A 23,600-nucleotide genomic window follows, 5' to 3' on the forward strand; every position below is an offset into this window, starting at 1 on the left:
ACCATGTTTTGAAACATACTTTCATTTCCTACAACATCTATCAGGGATTTTTCTAAAGCATTATTAGGGATGGTCCCAGTCTTTTACCAAAGGAGGACAGCAATTTAGGTCAAAACAGTCTAACCAGATGGAACATTCCTCTAGTACATGGAAAAAAAAAAAAACCAACAACATTTACTTTGGTCACTGTGTTATTCATTGTTTGCATATTAGAATACTTCTGTATCTCTGACTACTCCCAGTTTGCCAGACAGGGCGGGTCATCAGAAGCTGCATCTTCTGACTGCTTTAGGCTGGATGACTGCAGCCATCTGCAATTTAAACCTGAGTTGTGCTCACCTCTGCAGCCTAACAGTTGTACTACTGAAATGAATGATGCCTGATGGTATCACCTTCTCCCTCCCTCGCTGCTACAAAGCTTCTACAGCAAATCTCAGAATTTGCTCAGTTATTTCAGCAACAAAACATTTCATAACCATTTTCCAAAAGCTCAACTGAAACTTCCTTCCTTCAGCTCTGGGTCCTAGATAACTGACAGACAGGCATCCCTTATTGTTCAACTGTCATAACAACTGAGATCAGCTGTGGTACTTTTGCTCACAGCGAGACATCTCGGTGCTGGAGGGAAGCCCTTGGAGGGGTCTCCATGGAGGTCCTTTTCCTCTGGAAACTTTTTTCCATGTTAGTTCATCAGCATCCAACCCAGTTAATCCTAGTGCGTTTGAAGGGCTTATCTTTCCATTCAGGCTTTACCCCCAAGGAAGACAGAGTATTGGGCATCAGACTTGCTTTAAATTAAAGGCTTATTTACTGACCATGTCAAATTATATAACGTTGTTTTAAATATTTTTTTTGCTTTTGCTCAGATCCTGCTACACAGAAAAATAAATGTCTTAGTCTGCTGACCACAGAGCACTGTATGTGCTGAAATAGCATTTCTTCTTTTTTAAGTTCTTAACAACAATAGCCATTTGTACAAGCATTATGGTCACATAGTTTGCATATTAGAATGAGCAGAATGACATCAGTATTTTTCAGTCTGGGTTTCCCCTGCATACCAGCATGTTTTCCACATGAAGCTGGGGGAGGTGGCTGGCATCATAGCAGCTAAAATTCTAGCAGCTTAGAGAATCAGACTCATCTATACCTGAAAATTAATTACAAAAAACCCCATGTAACTCTTGACAATTGTTTGTTTAATCTATTTTATATGTTTTGGGGTTTTTTTAGAGTGTTTACTTTTCTTCTTGCTTAGGGAATTAAACAGGTGCTAAAGACAAGTATAAAATAGTAATACAAAAGGAAAAAACAACTGAAGATACCCATCAGATTCTGCACTGCATCTCAGATAAAGCTATGTTCTTACAAGGAAGTGAGGATTCAGGCTTACAGCACTCGAACTTAAATTTGGTTTATAGATTATCTAAAGAAAGAAGACTACATAGCATGGTAATTCAACACTTCCTATTTCTAAGTAGGAACAAATGCAGCTGTGGCTTAAGAAGAATTTAGTGTATGCAATATCAGGCTAGTGACATCAGTGTCCAGTGAGGATCATTCCAAATTGTCAGAAGTAAACCAGGACTTTTTTCAGCACATACAATGTCTTTCAGACCAACATCCCCCCACCATCTTAATCTAGGATGTTTAACAGATACTTTTTTTGTAACAGATACTACCACCAAAAAAAAAAAAAAAAAAAAAAAAAAGTTGGTCAGTTTGGAGTCTCTCAAGACCGCTGTGCATTTTTCAGTACTGCAACACGTGTTCTTGTACGAACACAAGCAATTAATTTATTTGCTTAGATCCTTTAGTTCCCTGACAGTAAACCTGTACATTTCTGTGAACAACTGTCTGTCTTGTCTATTTGAAGTGACAATTATTCTGTCAATACATTGGTTTCCTGCACTGAGCAAATGGAGGAGAGGAGTTTAAGACTGGTACTGTGATACATAGTGATAACCCAGAGTAACAGCGGCTGCTTGCAGAGATATCCAGGCAGAAAGTAGAACACTGTTTGCATTTCCACTACTCAAACTCAGTACTTGGATTTTACATTAAAATCCACATCATTCTGTAGCATCTCTAGTCATAACTGTTAAGTCATTCTAAAACTCCCTCTCTCAAACCCTCATCAGATAGCCACTGGCTCTCTTTTGTGTTTTAAAGCTCTGAGGTATGAAGAATGCCTTGTCACTCGATCTGAGATGTCTACCTCTACTCTTGTTGAGGACATCCTCTGTCTAAATTACAGTCCTCATAAGAGGATGTCACGCTCCAGCAGAACGTCTCTCAAGTATTAATACTGATTCTATTCCCTGAACTTCAGATTGTAGAAGCAACTGTTGCACCTGTACTGCATAAAAAATGTTGGGAATTATGACCAAAACGTAAGCATGTTACAGAGCACAGAGTGTGTGTGCACACGCGCGTGTGTAAATTTGGCTTTAAGAACCACTGAATACTTAAGATGACTTGTTAAAGTAAAAATAATTGAATTGTAATGGCTCATTATTGCCTGACTCTTCTTAGTTTCTTCAGTAAAAAATCTATACTACATCCCATTGACCTATGCAGATATAAGACTGTATTGCTATGAGATGAGACTATTTTGTGAGGCTATAAAGTACATCTTTCATTTTAAAAGTAAATATTAACTTTTAAAATTAAAAAAATACAAAATGCTAACATATTTATATGTTAGGAGTCATTCTCTGCTGTTTCTTTTCTCCAATAAATACACATCAGAAAGAAAGAAAGACGACTAGGTTTTACTGAAATAACATAAATATGATTTTGGAAAGTAACTAGAAAATATAGTAACTGATAAATTTTATTAGGAATGCAAATGTTTCCAGAAACATGTATGCACTGAGCAAAGGCTAGACCATTAAAAAATAAAACAAAATTCACACTTTCAGTGGAAAAAAACCCTTTAACATTTAGCAGGAAATGTTAGCAGGGAATTCATTGCCAGTTCATCTTGTACTTGAATCTGATCGCTCTTGAATGCAAAGATGATCAAATATACACAATATTACAGAAGCACAAACTTTGCCAATATAAAAAAAATCCAGACTGTAGAACAACTAGTGATAATGACCCACATATATGCTTGCAGGTGTAATTTAGATTTATAGCTACCATTCTCGAGCCTAAATATTGGATTGGAAAACCAGTGAGAAAGGCTTCCTTGAGATGTTTTCAGTACCTCTCAAAAAATCCCTGACAGACAATGATCCAACAAATATAGCATCCTCCCCAGGTATGGCAATAACAAAGTATGTCCAGTCAATTTGAAGTTTCATCTACAGTTAGCACAGGATAGACAATAAGGCTACAGAGAGAGAAAATTTGATCTTAACCTTAGTAATGATCACTCAAAACTTATAATGTTTAATGACAAAAATCAAAGAAAAGCATTGTAAGAATATAGCATCTGCCAAGCTGAATCAGCCCGATGGTCTGTGAGCCAGTCTTTAGAACTTCTGTATATCAGATATCTCAGAAAAGTGGGCAAAAAAATCCCATAGCATGCAAAGGTGCTAGAATTGGGATGTGAATATCTCATCCTAATCTCAAGCAATTAGATAATGATTTAACCCTTGAAGCACAAAGTTTTACATTCCTTCTCAAATTTGTTACTGGCTTGTCAGTGATTTTTAATCATCTACAAAGTAAATTTCAGATTGACTACAGTGCCTAGCACCTGAATGTCATCAGTGAAGCCCTGATCATTGTAACAGTGGGGAGCATAAAGAGGAGGGGCTAATCAATATTACTTGAATTTCAAACATCTCAAATTCTCTCCAATTCTCTTTTCCGTTGTACATCTATCTAAGTTTTGCAATCCTTCTTTATATGCAATTTCTGCCAGATCTCTAGTCAACTAGTCTTTGGTTCTGGCAGTGTTCTTAAAACAGCCTCCTCCATGCTTAAATTTATAGCTGAAATAAGGAAAAGAAAAGGGAATTAGAGAGGGATTTAAAAACCAAACAAACCAAAAACTTTTCTGTAAATCACCTAAAGGTTTACTGGAATTTGCATGAACATTTAGTTCAGCTGTAATCCAAGAGCAAGTCAGTGCTTACCTTGCAGATCAGCGAGGTCTTGGCCCCAAGTCGAGCAGACTGGACACACTGGTTGGCTCCTTTCCCACCAAAACCAATGAAAAACTTATGTCCAAGGATAGTTTCTCCAGGTCTTGGCAATCGCGTGGTAAGGCTATTCCAATTTAAAGCAATATTTACATACATTAGTGACTGAAAATAATAAGCATCTTCAAAATAAGAGTTACATTCTTATAATCCTAAATGGGCCAACAGCCAGCCAGTAAGATAAAAAAAAACTCAAAAGACCTTTTAGGGTCTCTATTCCACATCCCACCAGTTTAAGTTTATTCCTTATAAGCCACCCAGTCAAGCTTCTCGTTTATTACTCAAGAGAGGGATTGCATTTCTTTTGTTCGTGTTTCATGTTTCTACAGGAAAAGAAGCACTTGATCTCTGACTGGGATTCCCCAGTGCTAACTCAATACAGATAAATAATAAATCTATAGGTCTCGCTACTCGTGGTGTTTTACTGTAACATTCAGCTCAAGTTTACATATTGTTAATTTAATTTCATTACATCTAATTATACCTTCTTGAACCACCCTATGTAATTTTTCACTTTGTTGGTGTTCACACCCCTCAAAATTGTAGATTGTTATCAAAACCTTCCTCCCCTCTGCTGTCACTCAGGCGCACTGTACATATTTAACTTTTTTCCTTTTAAAGTTTTTTTCTTACAAATCAAGCTTTACAACTTCTCAACATGTTGTTTCTTGAACGCACTCCAATCTTCTGGGGATGAGTGCCCAGAACCAATTGCACTAATACAAGCAGAGACCCATCAGGGGTATATTCTGGTTTAATTTCCATTTTGGAAAAAACAAAACAAAACTGTAATTTTGTTAACCCTACCAGATGCTTTGCTATCTCCAGCAAAAGTTGAAAGGAAGAAAAGACTCTGCTGAGACTATGTGGAAGATTTTCTCTGAATGCAAAAGGCTAGGTTACTTTTCCCACGTCTATTAAAATAAGTAACTCAAAGCTGTGTTTACAACACTCCGATTACCAAAATTTCTGCCTCCTCAAGCCATACATTCCAGGCACAAGGTTTAAAAATGTAATTCCTTCTATCTCTTAAGCTACAAACAAGTTCACAATGTATGCGGAGGGAAGGCCTCCTACGATGTACTAGTAACCTCTTCAGTTAGCTCAGACAGGTTTCCAAAAGACTGCAGGAAAGAAAAGGAGACTGGGGAAGGGGAGTCTGACAGAATGCAGAGGAATCTGCCCTAATGAGGAAGAGATTAACTTCAGATCTGTTTGCCCATTTGTAATATTATTTTACCAATAAATCTTACAACAGCTTCAAAATTGCCAGCTGTCCAATTCAGAAAAAGGTGACGTGCTTCTGCACTAGCAAATCACTACAGAGTGCTTTTTGAAAAGGATATGAAGAATACATGCATGTTACTTTCTGAGTTTATGTTGCAACTTCTGGGGCATATTGGTGTCTGCAAAATCTTATGGAATCAATGACAGAGCACAGCCTGATTTACTGAAAATTCTCAGGAAAAAGCAAACTTTTTTTCCTACTCATTTTCAACTCCAGCATCCATCAGTCCAAAGGTTTAGGATCATTAGGAAATCAAGAAAACCTAAAATTAAACTAGTGAAGCCAAACAAGTCCTGAACTCCCAGAAATTAAGATTTTTGCTTTGAAGGAGTAGTTACAGTTTCTGGAGAGATACAGGTAGGGATGCAGACTCTAAGTAGGGATGCTCACTAAGAGTGCCCCAGATTTTAGTGTGAGGATATGGTACCCAGCCAGCAGGTTTATTTTGTGTGGGTGACCACAGAGAAACCCCAGAAGGCTCACACATACAGCTAATGGCACTCGTTTTGTTTCCAGGGAGGCAGAGCCGGGAACATTCTGTTGGGAAATGTTTAAGCCATTTTAAATAGAAATACAACAACTTTTCAGAATTATACTTATAGGTACCTGTTATTTATATATATATGTGTGTGTGTATATATATATATATGAAAAGGGTTGCTAAGTTAAAACTGTTTGCTCACAGCAGCATCTGGCAGGTTGTTTACAACAATGAATAACTGTAAGGTTTCAGGGAACAAGGTGTAATGAGTGTAGATAAAAAATGTGTATTAATGGTAACAGCTATAATTTATTGCTATTTTCACCACTGGAAGCCAAAGTAGTGATGGTTGTGGACTAGAGAATGAAGGCCAGAAAACTCAGCTGAGGAAGCTGCTATTCAGCCAGTGCCTGGGTACTGTACTGCATGCACACTTCTAAATTACATGCCATTCAGTAAAGAATAGTTGTTTCACCCAGCCTTGGTAAGAAATAGTAATAGCAGCTCCTGTATAACTCCCTTCATCCACAGATCTCACTACACTTTAAAAAGCAAAACAACATCATTATTCCTGTTTTGTGGGTGTGAAACTTAGGCAAGTCATTTTGCCTTTTTGTGCCTCAGGTCAGCCAAGAAGCCAGTGGCAAAACCAAAAATAGAGATCAGCTCAATCCAGTAGTTCACACAGTCTTCTAATTTAAATTCTGCAGTATGAAAACGTATCAAGTCTCAATTCATTTTCCTTCCTTAGGGGTTTTTTCAGAGATTATAGCTTATTCTAAATAGAATTTGTTTCCACAAAAAGCTAATATATTTTTAGACAAAGATTTACAATTGCGACATCCCAGCAGACATCTGCTTAATAGCACTGCTCTGAGTTTATATGCATTTTCAAGAAATACGTTCAACCACACATATTCTTTTTTTAACAGTGACCAGACCATGACTTGATTCTGCTCTCAGTTATGCTGGCATCAACATGCAACTCCAATGGAAGCATCGTAATTGCACTGGTGAAAAAACAGGCTTGGTGAGTGGAGAATCTGGGCCTCAGTGTTTCAAGCAGCATGGCATAACAACTGCCTATGGGAATCACACAGCTTGTTGAAGACAAGGGAAATGACCTTTTTTATTGTTTTGATGGAAAGGTACAAGGCAAAGGATCAAGTTGGAACAGTGATTTATACTTGGCCAATTTTAAAAATAGGCTAACAGACTAGGCAAGAACATATAGCAAGTTCCTGTAGCTCACTGTAAACAAAAACCCCACCTTATTACATTTCAAGCATGATCGCCAGTCATTTCAGACCAATTCAAGAAGCCTATTTTTATTTTCCATATTAAACAAGTTCAGAGTACTGATCTATATATAAGCCTGGAGGTTTCACTTTCAAGGTATTCAAAAGGTATTCAAGACATTTTTTTGCTAATATAATGCTATTCTCTTGTCATTTAATTCTGCAACTATACTAACTTTTGATGCACATCAGACCATTTTAATAAGCATTTCAGGCTTCTGTTATGAGCAGGCAATGATGAGTAATCTGTATGATTAAGGAACCCTATAAATTCTTGGCTTATTGATGCTGCCACAAAGAATACTCAAAATAGTCTAAAAGTGATGAAACAGCTAATGTTACTCCAGAACTAGGCTAAGTAAGTTAATTAGAAAAACTGTCACACAGGCTTTCAGAATCGTTGCATAAAATATTTTGTGAAGCCATTTACAACTTTGACGTAATTTGAAAACACTGACCTGAAAAACCTAATTTAAGTTGCTATCTAACAGACTGCTCTTTGCTTATGTGACAAATTTTGCTCAGCTTTGAGAGGATAAATGGTTGAAAGGATATGGAGCTCTCATGTCTTATGAACAACCAGAAACTAAACTTGAAAACCCCCAACACTCATTAGAGGGGAAATAAAATTACTATATAATATGTTTTGCAAACTGTGTGCCATACTACTGAATCATATTTAGAGGAAAGTTCAGAACAAACCATCCCGAAATACTTTGGACGTTACAAATAAAGGAATATAATCACTCAGAATTTCAAGTGAGTTTTTACAAAACAGTATTTAAATGGAAAGCGCACAGCGATGCTGCCCACATTTGTCCATGGGAATGAAGAATCTTACATCCACCTATGTTTCAGAGGCTTGGGATGAATAAAAGTACATACATAAGAATTTCACTGCTGCAGTAATTTCAACCCTCTCTTCCAGTAAGTGCATGCCACAAGTTCCCTCAAAGGCTAGAGCTGATCAGCATTTGCATTTTTAGACAGACATCCCTTTGGAAGGATGGCATTACAAAGAGAACAGAACCCTTTACTACTGTGTTGAAGCACTGAATCAGAAGCAACTTACTGAGTCATTAATGCCCCCTTCCCTGGTATTCTGGGTTTTCCTGAAAAGTTCCCATCTAAGCAGTGACTAGATCATATTCAGAGATAGAAAGTCTGAAGAAGGAAGGAGGGGAAAGGGAGAGATGTATTTTAGCGGCATTTGCATAAATTAATCCTGAAATTAATCATGGTTTGCTTCCAATTCTTGACATCTAACCAGTGTCTGTTCCTTGTTTTCAACACATGAAAGTACTATAGAGATGTATTATTACTGTTAGTTTAAGCTGATGTAAACCCATGCCCTCCCCTCAGCAGCATTTTCCCACTGTTTCTCTTGCATTGCTTTTATTGCTCATGGAGCTTCCTAATTCAAAATATTTTTGTTCCAAGGGTCATTTTAATTTGGATCAGCAAATCCAAACTTACTGTACAGCAACCAGGGTAGACCAGAACTTGCAGGACTGTGAAGAAAGTGAGCTAGGGGAGGAGCAGGAGTGCCTTTCCTGGCAGCAGTACAGCCAGACTGCCCTAAGCCAATGTAGAAACTCGGACTTGATACTAATTTGTATGTTGAAAACACTGAATGCTATGTAACTAAGGTTTAAGTAGTACAGTATACTTAGATCATTAGACATGCTGAAGAAAAGCATAAAGTATCAGTATGTTTCTGAGAAATGATATGTGCATGAGAAAGGAAAACAGAAAAGTATATAAATATTTTTCTCTAAAAAAAAAAGAGAAAACAATATTCTCATCAGGAAACTCAGAGGGAAAGAGAATTTGTATGTTAGATTAGGTATCACATTATCTAAGATGACTGTCATTTACATAGTATAAAAAACCAAAACATTCAGACATCATTTTTTCTCCTGAAGAAAGGTGAAGATCATCAGGGTTATTGAAGTCATAGCAGAAATACTGCATGTAAAAGTGTCTTCATAAAAAGAAATATAATGTAAAGGCCTAGAATTTAGCTTTGATTCTGTTCTCTTTGAATAACTGAACAAAACTGGCTCTTTCTCCCCTCCTGGGAATTCCCTAGAACGGGGAAAATCCCCAAGAGATTAGAGTAGGTGTAACTAGCCACTGTCTAGTACATACAATTTACTGGCCTTTCATGACTCTCAGTACTGAACAAATACAAAGGAGAGAAGAGTTCTTGCCTCTAACTAGGAATATTAGCACAACGCTGTGGTGAAAAAGTCTCAGATCTCTTTTGGATCTGGCTTAACATTTTGGTTTAGCCTTGGTTTGTTCTGTCTAGCTTAATTTTTAAAGATTGGAACATGTGCTATGGGAAAATATCCATAACACGGAGACAAAAAGACCACAATTCTTTTCAAAATCTGATGTTCTTGACTCGTTTATTCTTTCACCCCTTTTAATAATCCAGTAAAGCATTTTATTGGAAGGTAGAAAACTTCCAAGATTTAGAAAGAGACTACCTCAGGAATTTAGTTAACTACAGCTTGGCTTAAGTATGGGGCTATCTGGTTCTAGGTTCTTAATCTCACTTCAGATTTTTAATGACTGAAAAAATTGTTGAGAGACAACTAGAAAGCATAGAAAAGCTCTATTTTTTCTCCTGTCCCCCCCCATGTTCCTGAACATGACAAGTCTTTCTTTAAGAAAAATTAACTTTTCAGACAATTCAAATAATTGGTTATTGCTTGGATATTTGATGGTCTGGATTCTCTCTCTAGCCCACAGTAATGGACAGTGTAGAAACACTATGCAAACTGGTACCAGGCAAAATAACTGATGCTTAAAGAGCAGTCCCTTCGCAGGACAGTGCTGAAGCACAGTGGCAGAGATACAAAAGCTTTACCCCGTCATCCATTCAGAGAGGCTTTTTTAAGCTTGTTTGATTTTACACTATTAAACAGTTTGTCACTGCAACACGAACAAGTGAATGATGAATTGGTGCAAAGCAACAGGAATCTTTTCAATCAGTTTTGTCATCAGAGAAAATACATATTTTATCAAACACAAATATATACATGTATTTTTAAAAGACAAACTGTTTTGCAGATCTCAGTACTGAATGGGTAAACAGCTGAACCAAAACAACTGGTGAAAATCTCTAGCAGAGGAGAAAATTAAATGAATGGCTGAGACTACAGGCAGGAGGGACACAAGACTGATATCCTCACAACCTCAATTTAAAAAGACTGAAATTCTTAACATGTTGAAAGAGAACACATGTCCTCAGCTCTTCAAGAAGAACTTCAATGAACATTTCTGCTGACCCTGTGCACAGAGGCAAATTTTACCCTCCTAGATACTAAAAGATGAAACAAACGAGAAGGCATCCACATGAATGTCCCACAGCATTTACAGCAGCACACTGTACTACAGTGAAATGATGAGATCACCAAGAGATCAGAATTCCTAAATTATGTTAGGAGTATGAAACCTTCAACACAAAGAAATTATTTATTGGACTAACTGCCAAAAGTAAAAAGCTTTTTCATGCAACAACAAATCTGTAACTTCTTCTCACATCACTAGCAGTTAAATTTTGGGAAAAGGTGAGCACAACATTGATGAATTCATAGTCTGTGGAATGTTTAATTCTGAACTTGAAGCTCTAAAGAGATTAAAAAAAATAAAAATGAATCTATCTTCAGATGTTTAAGTCTCAACAAACATTCCATCATTCTTACCAAACATCTGTTTTGTATTTAAGAAAGATTGTGGAAATTTTCAAAATTACTACTCTCTAACTTTATTTGCCTCCCACATTGTTCTTCATTGATGTCTCTCGATTATATTATTTTTGGAAGTGCAGTTACATAATTATTTTCAAGGCAACCTGATGGCGATGTTAGAATAGACTGTCTCTGAAACATGCTATGCTCACCCAGGACCAAAGAAGGCTGCCTACGGTTCCTATGCCAAACAGAACATTTTATCATAATGAAGAAACAGGGTTAAAGAAAAAAAAAAAACACAAACCACAAAACAAAACCTTTGCAACCTAAGCAAAGAGTGATCTTTACATGCCCAAGGACAGACTAAAGAAGACGACTAAGAAGATAAATAAGACATATGTGAACATTAATCTTTTCTCTACCTCTTCAAGAAAGGATTTATCAGACAACAATGAACAAAGGGGAAATAATATGGTTGAGTGGATAGGCCACTGGGTCCTTGTTCTTGTCATTGCAATTTTTTATATACTGGTAAATCAACAAAGTGATCTGTGCTTGTGCTTTACTATCATGCAGAAAATAGAGCACCTACTGACCCCCCTCTACAAATCTTGCTGTCAGTGTCTTCCAGTCTTTTTTTTTTTTAATTTAAAAAAAAAGGACCCCCCCACACACACCATTAAGTATAGGTATGTTGCACACAAGCATACTGTGCTTTTCAAACTACAATATTAAGAGCAACATCATTGATGTATTCTCACTACATAGTCATCAAGACAAAATACAGTGCAGTCCAAATATTAATAATTTTCTTCAATAACATGTTGCTCTAAAAGCTCATACATGGCAAGTATGATATTTTTCATCAAGTCTGTAAGTACAGTGCTTCTTACAGAATCCATATGGGTAACAAATGAAAAGTATAACCAAAAAAATACGTAGTTTGCATATACTTAATGTATCATAGATAATACAGGTAATCAATATATTTAAACTTAATATGACAATAGGATAGGATCGGACAGGACAGAACAGTTCAGTTGGAAGGTACCTACAACTATCATCCAGTCCAACTGCCCAACCACTTCAGAGCTAAATTCACAGTGCCTTCACTAGACTAGTTTTTACTTTGAAACTATCTTACCCTTGATTCAGTGACTAAAAAGAAAAAAGAAAAAAAAAAGGCTTTATCTGAAGGCCAATCTAATTATAAAGGCATCTACTAAAATCCTGGATTACAATACCATTATGGCTTGTGGGGCAAAGATGAGAATGTGCAGGGTGTGGGGCGGGGTGGGTGCCTGGGCTTTGCTGGTCAAGGTTAACTCTCTGTGACATGTAAGAATCTCCTCTAGGTAAGTATCTTTACCTTTTTCACTGTTTAAGCTCTCTTGGGAAAGGCAGATCTCTACAAATCAGAAAGGTATAATTCTGTATAACCCTGGCTTGTGATGCCTGCCAATGGACAACTCCCATGTCTCCATTAATGCCCAGAATTTAATTAGCAACAGGGAATGAAAACTGAAGAAAAATCTGCTCATTTTTGCTGCCTCTATATGAAGTACTATGAGCTCCAGCAAAACCACCAACTGCTTTTTCCCAACAGGTCAATTTTTTTACTTTGTTCTTTCGGGGGGGGGGGGGGGGAAGAAAAAATTGAGCAATACTAACAAGATACTCACAAAGAATAATACTAATAGGATCAGATAATTAGAAGGAGGCAGGCATATTTACTCTCATTACAGCTGAGAACATGGAAAATGCCTGTCTTTCCACGAGTGCTTAACTTGATCTGTCTTTCCTATTCCTTCCCATCCTTTATTTTCAGCTCAGATCAACATTTTTTTTTCTTTCTGCTGTTTATACTATCAAGGTTAATACATTTTGTATAAACAGGGATCTAAGAGAGGATAAGAAGTATATATAGCAAGTGATGGATGGAATAATTTAGCGAAAAGGAATTATGATTCTTTGGAAGCAAAAATTATTTTTTGAAAGATGAGAGGCAGGAAAAGAGCAATATAGAAAAGTGCACTGTAAGAACATGTTGTAGAAAGACAACAAGAAGAGGTGGAGGCAAATAAGGGGAAATCATAGATGGTTCAGGGGTGACATGCTATTAATCTAGTACAGGAAAAAAGAAGAAAAAAATGAACTAGAATCAGAAATGGAAAGAAGAAATAATAAAACCCAGAAGATAGCACACAACTGATATATTCGGGAACATTACCAACTTATTTTATAATTAGTTGTCACAAAGATCAACGTGTTCTATAAAGCTGCACCTACTCAGGCAACATACTAGTGAAAAATCATTTTGTATTTTCTTCAGGCTCAATGTATATGATACTAGGCTTGGAAGAAACCAGGGATGTCAGCATCAAATAACTTACTGCAGCTTGATATAGGGGCTAACAACTGGAGCCATATAAAACAAGCAAACAAAACCTTACTGGTAAACTCCTGTGGGAAGAACAGCTCAGACAGCTCCTAGAGGCAACATTATATATATGCCTGCCCAGAGTGTTTTTACACAAATTTGTTACCATCGACTCTGTACAATTTTTATTGCAGCTTTTGATTTGTGCCAGCAGCTCTTTACTGTCAGGAGTACTAAAATTCATCCAAAGATATTTATGTCTTGAAACGCATCTAGGAAAATGGTTATTTCCATTAACAGTACAGCCAGCAAGTAATTCATTAACAAGACAGAACTATTAATCATATCATTCTGTGGCTCATAAGGAGAGAGAAAATACAATATTCTTAGCGTTGGGTGTTAAAATATAGTGCCTAACAACTGTTATTTGTGACAAATATTTTCAAAGGAGTTCCTTTAGACAATTTCTCCTTTGACTGTAGTGAATCTTGTAAGGCAAACACTTCCAAACTGAAAAGGCAAGAGATGTTTTATTTTAAATAGTCATAAAGAATTTCCAATAATAGCAGGGACAATAACCAAAACAACAAAAAACTGTGGGAGTTATATGGTAAAAGAGTATTAACTGGAGCAAGAAATTATAGGTACATTCATAACACAACGTAATATTCAATCTGTATCACTGGGATACGGCAGAAGCCCAAGGAATACCCTGAAGTACTGACAATGCCAGTGCCCAGTGTATTACTCTTTTGCATGCTATTTAATTGGAACTGCACAGATGTCTAAGAAACCTACAGAAAGCAAAAGGCAACAGTTGTGCTATCTGTAAAGTGGGATGGTATAACCTGAAGCCATGGCCATATGCTATTGTGCATTGCTGAGACAAAATGGCATCTTTCTGTAGCAGAAATGAACGCAAACCCCTCACTCCGGACATTGATATTGGACAATTGGTAAACAAGCTTTTATCCCAACAGCCTCTTCCCTGATCATAATGTTGTTATTTCCTGACTGTTCATTTTCTTCAAACAGAGGTGTCACTCTGGGTTTTCCAGAGATAGATGAACGTTCAGCAGGAATGCAGAATGATGGGAAAGCTGCATACTCAGAAGGTTGCTGTAACATCACCTGACTTTATGTTCACTAAATATGGGCCAGGTCTGTTATGGTATCAGTAATCTCAGTCTCCAAAAACTACATACAATAATTCTGTCTTTTGTTCCATTCCAGCCTGTTTCCATTTCCATGAACATCAATGGGAAAAGAAACGTATTTCTACTGTAGTTACTAACAAGGTAATAATTTCAGGGAGAACCTTTTCACTTCCTAGACTTTCTGTGAAACTGGACACATGCAAGTCTTATATGTAATTAGGGCTCACCATTTAGAGATTTTTTTCCTAAAGTTCTGACCCAGATTATTTAAACAGGTATTTTATGAGGGTTCATTTCTGTTATGTGGGAAAACAGACAGGCTGAAATGTAAACAGGTGTAGTGTATTTCTGTAATTAAACTACACTACCAAAAAATGACTACAAATTTTGTCTCATGTTGCAATACCTAGACTGATGATGTTCTTCTCTATAAACTTTCATCTAATCTCTTTTCCTTTTCACTCTTGTTTAGAAAAGTATACTTCCTTGGGTTAAAAATTCTTAAGTATTTGAAGGGATGAAATAAATTATGTTGTCAATCCACTGCTTTCATCTTGCAGCATTAGCAACTGTTTTAACACTGGACACTACGTTTTAAATGAATGAATTTTCTTTTGTCATCACAGTGTTGAAACTGGCCTCTGCTGTCACCAACCCATGAGAAAGCATATACGTACTTAGGAAGGTGCAACAAAGAGATTCAGCTACTGATAGCTGGCAAATAGGGCACCCATTAAAAAGATGAAAAGACTGATAACCACATTGTTTTACTTTTGTGGGTAGTGTATAATAGCTTACTGACCTCCGAAGGGGAAAAATGCCAGTCTAATGAGACTACAAAATTGTGATACTTTAAGTCATGCATTTAAGTAGCTCTGAATAACAAAAAAATAAGGAGTACCATGGCATTTCAGACAAGTGTTCTTTGCCAGGCAAGAGAACACAAGATGGAGTAACTGATTTTCTTCTCCCATTAGGAAAATATAACCCCAAAAACTTATCACCTGCTAGGATCAAAATGTTTCTGCATTCATTTGCTCCATTACCCAAATGAACTCTCTAGAGAATTAAGCAATAGTTTCCCTGCCTCACATGGACTAAACCTAAAAGCTTGGTAAACACTAGTTTTATCTCACAAACCATAATTTTTAATTGCTAACACACATAGGAAAGGCATAATCCTCCACTGATGATATCATAGTCTGCTGCCATGGAAATGACTGCAGTATCATAAACACAGGTTTAAGACGACCTCACTTTCATAGGAAAGAGGGAAATTTAACTGGAATGTGAATGACATTGGGAATAAACACACATAGATACTATACAGTGAAAAAATTCTCTTTACTATATGGAAGACGAAGATGACAGCTAGACGTGCAGCTGACCAGAAAAGGGGTTCTCCTGTCCAAACACTGCATGACTGCCTATGAGTCTTTGAACACAGAGCCCTCTCAACTCCTGTCAGGGTTCCACTCTGTAAATTCACTATGCCAGACAGGAGTGAAATCCCTGCCCTGACAGGCTTACAGTTTAACCACAAGAACACGAACAAAGTATGGCTATAAGAATATAGTGTAGGATCACAGAACATCATCGTAGCTGGAATGCTTCCTAGAATGAGTAAGTACTTCAGAAGTGGGAGGAAGAGAACTATACAGTCTCTTGAAGCACACAAAATAACATGAAGTCAGACGCAAATGCAGAAGTACGATCTCACTGTGGCAAGTGCTAAGTATTTCAGCATCAGCTCAGGAAAATACATATATTTAACCTTCAGCTCTGAAGCACTCGGAAAGGCGTCAAACAACTCAAGGACTGGAAGTTGAAATTTTTAAGCTTTGTGTTGCTGTGAGCCAGGAATGCTGAGTACTGTGCGGGACCCCAAGTTGAGATGAGACAAGAAGTTTGAGCTGAGAATAGGGAGTGGAGAAACGTACAAGGCGATAATGATCTCACTTATGTAGAACCTTTCATCTTGAACGATCTCAAAGCAATTTACAAACTTACACAGACCAGACACTGCAGCTGGTAGGAACAGAAGCAGACAGCTGGGAACTCATTCATGGGAAGGAGGAGGTAACAGAGCACTTACTAGGTGCCGAATCTTCCAAACTGCTGGTGCTGGGAGAAGATAGCAGGACTAAAACCGAGCTTTTCCCTGAACCTTGCCATGCAGCCATGTGAGAAAACTGCAGAAAGCAAGCAGGCTGGCAGAAAGAGAAGCAGAAAAACAGAGGGCCTCTGGATAGCTGGGGAGTTGTCACTGTTAAGATTGTACTTTCCCTGCCTTTTATCTCAACCCCAACTCCACAGCCTGTTCACACTTTCTGCAGTAAAACCTCATGTCTTTCCTATTATTTTTGCCCTTTTAAAGACCTTCCTGCAATTTCTCTCCACCTTTTTTCTATCTTTATAAAGGAGACTACTCCCTCTTCCCCCCTCCAACTCCACAATGTTTTCCAAATGCATAGTAGTACAAATAGTGTTACCTTTTGGTTACTAGGAAGCCAAAGAAATTACTTCAGCTATGGTGTTCATGTAGTACAGGCCTGACTGTAGTACCACAAGGGCTATTCTTTAGCTCCAAAGCACTACTAAATACATACTATTAAAACTGAACTAGATAAACAAGTCTAAAAAACAAGAGTTGTATTAATTATTGCTGAAATGGAAGTGCTTCTGGAAGGAAAGACAGTGCCTAATTACAGTACATAGTAGCTTAGGACACCAAATGAAGACATCAAATGAGAGGGTGGGGAGGTTCGAATTAAATAGAATCCAGAAAGCAACACTTTTGCTGCACTTAAGTTAAAAGACATTGTGTGACCAGTTTCACATTCATATTTCCCATGACTTTTAAAATTTCCACATTTCCATTTAGGAAAGGGGAAAAAAAGTTTTCATGGATAACAGCCAAAGACAAGTGTTGAGCAGGTGTTCTAGCACCACCAGTCCTTCTCGGAGAGGACCCACAGCATCCTCTGTTGCACAAACAACAGTTTCTTTTAGAAAGTGCCAGCTGGGATCAATGGCGCACTGTCTCTCACTTGGGGTTCGTAACCTTGGTTGCAAATGCAGCTCTTGTAATGGGTTAAAAAAAAGTCATTGGTGGTTTTGCCCTAGTTATTTTGTGTTATTTTAGGAAACACTGAACCAGACATTTTCCCTCCTTTTCCCCCCCCTTCAATATTTTGTCATTTTTTGTTAGAGAAACTTTGTCGGGAGCTTTTCAGGTCTTGAATATAACACCAAATACTTTTAACACACTAAAACATTGAACTGTGTCTCACCCTAAATTAAACTGATCACTCAGATTTTGGGGGGATGACAATTTAACAACAAAGTTTACAGCAGTGAAAAGCTTCTTTTGACATGAATGAGCTTGGATCAGGCCCCACATCAGATGCACAGTGTCTGGGCCACTATAGATCTTCAAAAGCTGTATATGAACAACACGCAATTTTCTGACTGAATCTCTTTACTGAGGATTCCATCGACTTGATTTTTACCCCATTTTTCTTTTTGAGCCCCCAAGATACAGCTTTCTTCCTGCCAGGCAAGAGAAGGCAAAGGGCAGTTTCTCTAAACCACATTTAGGTCCTCTAAAATCAGGGCAGAACAACAAAACACTGAGCCTGCGCATCCTGCGTTTACTACACACCCAAACTTTGCTAGGTCAGAGAAGAAGACAAGGGAATAGTACAGGCTCTGAAATCAAGCCCAGATTTTTCACTATTACATAAACTAAACAATTCACAGATGACACATCCTCTCATGCCTTGATGCCTTTCTCTGGATCCAAAAGATTAATTCCCTCAACTGGACTAAGCTTGTATTCCTTCACAGTTGTGCTTTCCCATGCTGCTGGCAACAGCAGATTGACTAGAATGAGGAGTGGCTGCTGCAGGGGAAGCATTACAGATAAAAACAAAAACACAAATGAAATGGATTTGAAGGATTCTAGAACGCTTTGCTGCTAGGAGAAGCTGAAGAGCAGAAAAAAACATTAAAGCAAGAAAAAACATTATAACATGGTGACTAGCATGCATGAGAAATGATGGAAATGAGAACACACGTGAAAGACCTGGAAACAAAGCAAAGAAGAAAATGAGGTCATACGTGAGGCTTTCCCTGCTCACTCAAAAGGAACGTAAGAAAATTCCTTTCCATATTCTCACAAAAAAAGCCTGAAATTAGTGTCCCAAATATTGCACTTTACAAAAGAAAGCACAGACACGTCTTTGGATCATGGGCATACCAAGCAGCCATTTACTTCAGCACTTCTGCTGACAATAATCACCACTAGAGGCTTAAGAGGAAGATGTAGAATCTCACTAATGGAAATACCTTTGCCATTTTACACAAGCAGAGATTGTGCTTGGTTAGCGCAGGTGATTCCATGCATTCATCAGGCCACTCTGGGATGTTAATTCCAGATGTGTATTTGTCACCACTGTCCACTCCAGTCAGGCAACATACTACTTTGTAGCTCAATGCTTTTTCTGCCGTATCTTTCTTCTCTTGCTGAATGCTTTCAGTCCATCAGTTTACTACTTGCAATAATTATTAACAACGATTGTTACAACAGGAGACTGGAAGCAGAATTATTAGTTCACTCTCTACAGGGAGTGAAGTAACCTGAGGGAAGGAAAGAGGTCCACAGAAAACTAAGACTTCAAATTTTGAACATCCTAAAAAACACGGTTTTCCAGTACTTGGGCTGTGGTCTCATTCTCTTGAGTTAAAGTGAAAAACTGTTGCTGTTGCGACTATCCAAAGACTGTTTTTCCATCTTACATTTTGTTCTTTGCTTCTGCTGTTTTCAATTGCCATGTCAAAGTTTCTCCTGTTTAATTGTTTTAGTGTGTCTGACTCTCATTGGTTTATATGTTTAGTCTTGTCCTGATTTGATATGAATTAAAATGTCAATGCCATGACCAGTCTGCAAATATTAGTCAGAACAGAAACTATTTAATGGATGGTACTCGTCTGGTTTGATATCTAGATCATATAGAATAATGCTGGTTTTGTTTTCTACTACTATTGCCTGCTATTGCCAATGAAGTGTTGATTGTGACCACAAATATGTTTTGTTCCTGGTCCTATTAAGCCAAAAGAGTGTGGTTTATTGCATGTATGTACGTGAGGTTGTTTTGATTATACTAAATTCACTTTAGAAAACCCACATTCTGCCACTGCAGCGCTACAGGACAATGAGAAAAGAATTTCCAATGAGAACAGTGTTTTAAAGGCAAACCACTGGGCCCCTTCCCTTTAAAAGAATTTTAAGGCACACTACCCTTTCTTCTGAATATGATTATTTCTCAAAATTACATCTGAATACTATCTTCGACAGAAGACTTTTCCATCTCAGTCATTATGTAAGACATAGCACATTTCAAATTGTACATTTCCATTTCACACAGAGGGTATGCTTCTTTAAATCATTAGTTTAATCTATTGAGTAAAAACATTATATGCTAACTTTTTTTTAGTGGCGAATCTGGCTACCATATGTCCAATAGTAGCTTGAAGCTTATCTTTCTGATTTTGGTACCTTGCCTCTACAGACCTGGGAATGTTTACCATTTAATGTCTGCCACGCTGACCTTCCAGCTTTCCGGAGGGCCAAGATTGTATTCTGGAAGGCCAACATGGTATTTTATTAGTTTGAGTTATAACATAACATTGTCTAGCTCTAGCACAGTCTCAATCAATATGATTATCTTCTAGGAAAGATAGGCTTTAGTCTTGAGTGGTGAATATGCCTATCAAACACAATGTGTCCAAAAATGTGTCTGACCTAATTTAATTTATTCAGTCTCCCACAAATGGGTGATAGGTATTTAATATGATCACTGCTGTCCATGTCTTTTACAAACAAAAACATCAGCATAAATGACAGACAAACTTGCAAAAAACTGATGCTCTTTCATCCCTGCTGAAATGAACCCTAGCTTTAAACCTAGAACATACAGCTCCCTCTAAATCCCAGATATAGAGACAGTCAAGAGATACCCTCCTGGCATTAATACTAATCCTAACCTGGCAGTTTTTACCATATTTCATACAGCTTGCTTATTGTTCCCTATCTCATAGCTTTGCTCTCCACCTGGGCACATCCCAGCCTACAGTTTAGTACTTTCCAGTAATTTTGCCAGGATTTTTGTAACACGGGATACATTTAACTACGTCTACATAGGTAGTAGGTGGAGATTTCAGTCAGATTAAACTCTTGCCAGCTAAATTTAAACACACTCTTTTTCTTATTTTATTAAGTGCCTGAAGTCCTGTGCTGGTAACAGAAAGAATGAGGCTGTCCCTTCTTTTTCAATTGAAGCAAATTAGCTTATCACTAATAAAAAGTCCTTCACTGCTCCTTAAAGTAGAGGTTAATAACGGTGAGTCACACATCCTTGTGATAGTATTTGTACAATTTAAGAAACCCTCTCAGCTGACTGAAAAGTGAAATGGCTTTTCTTCAACCACTTAATCTCAGTGTAACAGCATCTATGGATACAACCCATGGTTTAATCTCTGGTTACAGTATGGCCAGTTAATATGGCTTCAAATAAGTGACTGTATTTCTATCATATCAAACTTGCAGCCAAAAAAATGAGAGGTTTCTTTTTTGTTTGTTTGTTTAAGTGTCAAGAAAAAGCCCAAAGCTGTGGCTGTCAGCAGCGCTTAAACTGGTAGACAATTTTTGATGATTTTTTTCCCCACATTTTAGAGAGACAGGAAAAGGAACATCTTGAGGTTAGAGCACCATGTTTTATATTTTCATATAACGTCACAAGCATCTGATAGCTCATTCACACATAACGTCAAGATCAGTTCTACAAGTTCTTACTCTGACTTACAAGACAACTATTCTTCTTGGAAAGCTGCCAGTGTGTTCTGCAGATTACATAAAGCATTAAATCTTTCTGACACAGGTTCTATGATTATTTAAGGGTTTTCATCATTTCTGCAATGCATGTCTATGCCTAAATTGTACTTACTCCTCAACATATTCTTCTAATCATGTATTCTACACTTTCTTGACCCACAGGCTTTGATATAATTGTCTGCTGATTCAGATTGAGGAATTGTGTTTTTTTTTTTTTTACCACAGAATTCCCAGCAGGACAAGCTGATGCAGTCCAGATACATATACTTTTAAATCCTATTTTAACCAAGTCTGCATATATAGTTTAAAACCAGATGTGTTTAAAATAGTGCAAATCAAAGACTGATTTACAAGTTTACTGGGGCTGACAAGGTCAGCCAGTTTAGGTTAGTATTTGCATTGTTGCCAACTCTTGCAACTTTGCTTGAATTCTTCTGATATTTAGTATTCACTATAAAACCCAGGCGGGTGGAACCAAGAGTTTTCATGAACTTCTGTACTTTAATTTGTAAAAGAAGTTTCCAAACCTTACCTATGTACAAAAATAAAAGACAATGAGACCCAAGTCCCCAATTCTAAAAGCAAAATGCCCACAAAATGAATAGAAATTAAGACATTCCTTTAAAAAAAAGATTTCATAATTTAAAAACCAGCTTTGGGGTGCAGAGGTGCTAAATTTTTGAGGGTTTCCTATTTCCACTTCTAGTTCTGTTTGGATATTAATAGCTTGGGAGGCCTTCTCTCTTTCTCTTCTTTTCAAGTGTCACATAAAATGTTGTCTGCAAGTAATCAACTTATACTTTTTCAAGGAGCTAACTTCAGTTTCTTTGCAATATTAAGCATTCTTTCTCACTTTTCTAGTGGAGATAAGTGCTTTGAACCAAAAACGTGTTACAGTTGACCAGCTTTATTTATCTTCATAAGACTGTTTCAAACTCCTCTGCTGATAAAGAGATTCGGAGTTCACGAGTTCCCATGCAGGTTACTATGAAATGCTGCTTTTCTGGCAAGGCTAATCCCGAGCCACCTAGCACAGCTGAAAACACAAACCCAAGTCTCTCTTCTCCCTAAAGTTACAGACAGCTGATCAAAGCTCCAGCAGACAACACGTTCAAACTTCTCCCCGTTCCCACAGTCTTCTTTCAAAGTATTATTTGCAGGGCTGACATCACCCGGGCCCAGCCGCCCCCACCGGCGGCTCTGCTCCTTCCCCCTGCCCCCGCCGCAGCCAACTCCTCGCCTCAGTTCCCGCTGCCCGGGACCGAAAGCTTCGCGCCGCCCCACCTGGCGCCGACCCCACTTCTCCTGTCCCGGCCTGGAGGGAGGCGTGACACCCGCTTGCCTTGGCCCAGGGCAGGAGGGGTGGGGTGTATCCCGGCCCAACTTGCCCTTGGGAGCGCAGGGAGCCTCTGCTCTGCCCCGGGCACCGTGACGCCCTGCGCTCCCTTGACCTCGGGGCCTCTCCGTCCACTGAGGGCAGGAAACCGGGCCCGCGCCGGGGCCTGCCAGCCTGCGGGAGTCCCCCCGGGTACTAACCTGACCAGGTCGGTCATACAGGATCCCACAACCACCACCTCAGCGGCCATAGCGCCAGTGACGGGGCAAACCCGGGTCCCGCTGCCCAGGCCTTGGACCCTGGACTCGGCCTTCGCGCCAGGCCCCGCCGGCGCAGCGGCGGCGGCTTCGCCCGTCGCCCGTGGCAACGGGCGGGGGAGGTGGCGGTTGCCGGTCCGCAGGGGCCTTCGGCCGGGAGGGGTGCCCCTGGCGAACGCCTGCTGACACGGCCGCCCTCTCCCGTCTTCCCCCTCTCCCCCGCCCCGCTCCGGCCCCGACGAAACCGCAGCCCCACGCCTGCACGGCGAGACAGTCCGTCCAGGCACTGCGGTGGCCGCCAATATCGAGGCCGGTGAAGACCCCTCCGGCCCGGGGAGCGGCGGCGGCGGCGGCGGCAGCGGGGGGCGGAGGCGCGCACGCCGCGCGGCGGGGCGGGAGCGGGGGCGCGCACGCCGGGCGCGGGTGGACGGGACGGGCGCGTAGCCGCGGCCGTTGCTAAGGGGCTGTGTTCCGGCCGCCGTAGGTATGGCGGGGCCCGGGACGGGCCGGGGAGGGGCGGGCGGGAGCAGCGCCCCTGCCGGCCCTGGCGGAGCGGCGCGGCGGGCGGCAGGTCGGGCGGGCTGGCTTCTGCCCCGGCCCCCGCCCCCTCCGCCAGCCCAGGGGCGCTCGGGGCGAGGGGAGCACCG

At 39.3% G+C, this 23,600-nt stretch overlaps 2 protein-coding genes across 5 annotated transcripts in view; one reads left to right on the forward strand and one right to left on the reverse strand.

Moving 5' to 3' along the window:
• Positions 1 to 23,115, reverse strand: part of RBKS (ribokinase) — a 68,177-nt gene extending 45,062 nt beyond the window's left edge. Inside the window, exons 1-2 of one of the 2 annotated variants that reach the window (XM_075749048.1) lie at positions 22,897 to 23,115; positions 4,092 to 4,224 (exon numbers count right to left, since the gene is read on the reverse strand). In XM_075749048.1, coding sequence (XP_075605163.1) covers positions 4,092 to 4,224; positions 22,897 to 22,946 — 183 coding nt within the window. In that variant the 5' untranslated portion in view covers positions 22,947 to 23,115. Of the gene's footprint in view, positions 1 to 4,091; positions 4,225 to 8,700; positions 8,925 to 22,896 lie in introns of those variants that run through there. The other variant, XM_075749047.1, reaches the window with a different exon arrangement.
• Positions 22,721 to 23,600, forward strand: part of BABAM2 (BRISC and BRCA1 A complex member 2) — a 177,508-nt gene continuing 176,628 nt past the window's right edge. Inside the window, exon 1 of one of the 3 annotated variants that reach the window (XM_075749045.1) lies at positions 22,721 to 22,904. The gene's annotated coding sequence lies outside the window, so the exon portion shown is untranslated. Of the gene's footprint in view, positions 22,905 to 23,159; positions 23,263 to 23,302; positions 23,438 to 23,600 lie in introns of those variants that run through there. The other 2 variants (XM_075749046.1, XM_075749044.1) reach the window with 2 other exon arrangements.

The sequence above is a fragment of the Balearica regulorum genome, chromosome 3 (assembly GCF_011004875.1).
Source record: "Balearica regulorum gibbericeps isolate bBalReg1 chromosome 3, bBalReg1.pri, whole genome shotgun sequence".
NCBI lineage: Eukaryota > Metazoa > Chordata > Aves > Gruiformes > Gruidae > Balearica > Balearica regulorum.